This window comes from Cyprinodon variegatus, unplaced genomic scaffold (genome assembly GCF_000732505.1).
Source record: "Cyprinodon variegatus isolate N-32 unplaced genomic scaffold, C_variegatus-1.0 Scaffold1138, whole genome shotgun sequence".
Lineage (NCBI taxonomy): Eukaryota > Metazoa > Chordata > Actinopteri > Cyprinodontiformes > Cyprinodontidae > Cyprinodon > Cyprinodon variegatus.
The window spans coordinates 153,767-155,320 of record NW_015151591.1 but is presented as its reverse complement, the minus strand read 5'-3'; the positions used below and the strand labels follow the sequence as shown (position 1 = coordinate 155,320).

General features: G+C 41.7%; 1 protein-coding gene across 1 annotated transcript in view; it reads right to left on the bottom strand.

Moving 5' to 3' along the window:
* fam208a (family with sequence similarity 208 member A) overlaps window positions 1-1,554 on the bottom strand; it is a 12,152-nt gene that overhangs the window by 6,009 nt on the left and 4,589 nt on the right. The window contains exons 3-5 of the mRNA XM_015400722.1: window positions 1,204-1,296; window positions 286-358; window positions 115-206 (exon numbers count right to left, since the gene is read on the bottom strand). Of these exons, the coding sequence (XP_015256208.1) occupies window positions 115-206; window positions 286-358; window positions 1,204-1,296 (258 nt within the window). The remainder of the gene's footprint in view (window positions 1-114; window positions 207-285; window positions 359-1,203; window positions 1,297-1,554) is intronic.

Genomic DNA, 1,554 nt, shown 5'->3' with positions numbered 1-1,554 from the left:
GTGAACTGGAAAGTGACCTGAGATGACATGATGTGAATTCGAGCTATAGAAATAAACTGAATAGAATTCTGGGATTAAAGTCTATGGTTGTTCACCTCCTGGACGCCGGTTTACCTTGATCACTTTGAAGATGATGAGCTCCCCGGTGGCCCCGGGTGTGAGGGGGCCGGTCTGGAGAAGGTCCGAGTACCTGGACAGATAAACGCCTGCAACAACAAGCTCAGTGTGAGTGAGGAGCGCTTTGACCGGCCGGCTGCAGGAGAAGGTTCTGAGCACAGCTTCTACCTTTACTCGGGTTTCCCAGCATGGTGGTTTTGCTCTGGCCGACGGTCAGTCCCTTCTCACAGACAACAGGAAGCTGAAAGAGTCAAACGCTCCAATCAGGAAAACCTTCCTTTAATATCTGTTCTTTCTTTTTAAAAACCATTTCCTTCTTTTCTTCATCACACACGCAGGGGCGGAGCTAGATGGGGGACCAGGGGTGGCCATGGCCAGCCTTAGCCAATCATTGGCCACCTCTGCCATATTGTTCCCTCTAATACAGACGATGGCAGCAGTAATACTCTCAAGTGGAATATTCAAAACTTTTTCATTTTTCATATATTACCAATTACTTAACAACAAAACCACTGCAGTTAATGATGCACATCGATATACTAACATTAAAGATGATAAATACAGAGTTCCTGCTCTTTTCAGAGCATCATTTTGTCTTATAGGGGTAAAGAGAAAATGTTGCGTCTCTGCAAGTCATCAAGGAGTCTTCAGTGAAATCATAGATAAATAACTATTTTAATAAAAACTTATTAAATAATCAATTAAATGTAGATATTAGTGCTTGTAAATATAAATTTAATGCAGAATGATTACTGATAAAAGTAGGTAAGTAATGAAGATGGAAAAGATGTTCGCCCCAAAACTCAAACCTGAAAGAATTTTATCCTCTATACCTTTTATCTAGAAAGCATGGATGTTTAAATATTTGCATCTATTTGTTAGAAAAGGCTGTAGGAAAGTATAGATAGTCTTTATTTAGAAAATATGGATGTTTTGCTCGTTCATTTTCCTGTTGGATCAGTGTAGATTAACCCTGAGGTTCGGGCGCTGATCCACTTTCGCCCCCCCTCAGTGTACGATGGTTAATGCCTGGACACCTTTTTAAAACATTTTCTCTCTCTGCACACGGCGTGCTATCATTCTCACCTCGGTCGCTGTGGTCAGCAGGAAACAGTGACTCTCCTCCAGCTCCTTCTCCGTCCTTCCATCTGCTTTCATCTCTCTCCTTTTTTCCACAAACTGCAACACAAGGAATCGTTTCTCTTAGCAGGTAAAGCATGAAATTCACGCCCGGCAGTCAGTCTTGTTGCATCAAGTGGTTACACCATTTATATGAATGTCTAGTGGACTTTGTTTCCAAGTTTGAAGACGTTTCTCTTCCATCCAGGAAGCTTTTTCAATTCAAAATGTCAGAAATAGCGTTGAGTTCCAGGTTTTATCCAGCAGCCCAACAAAGCCTGGTTTTAGTTTAGAAAACATGCAAATAGAAACGGATGA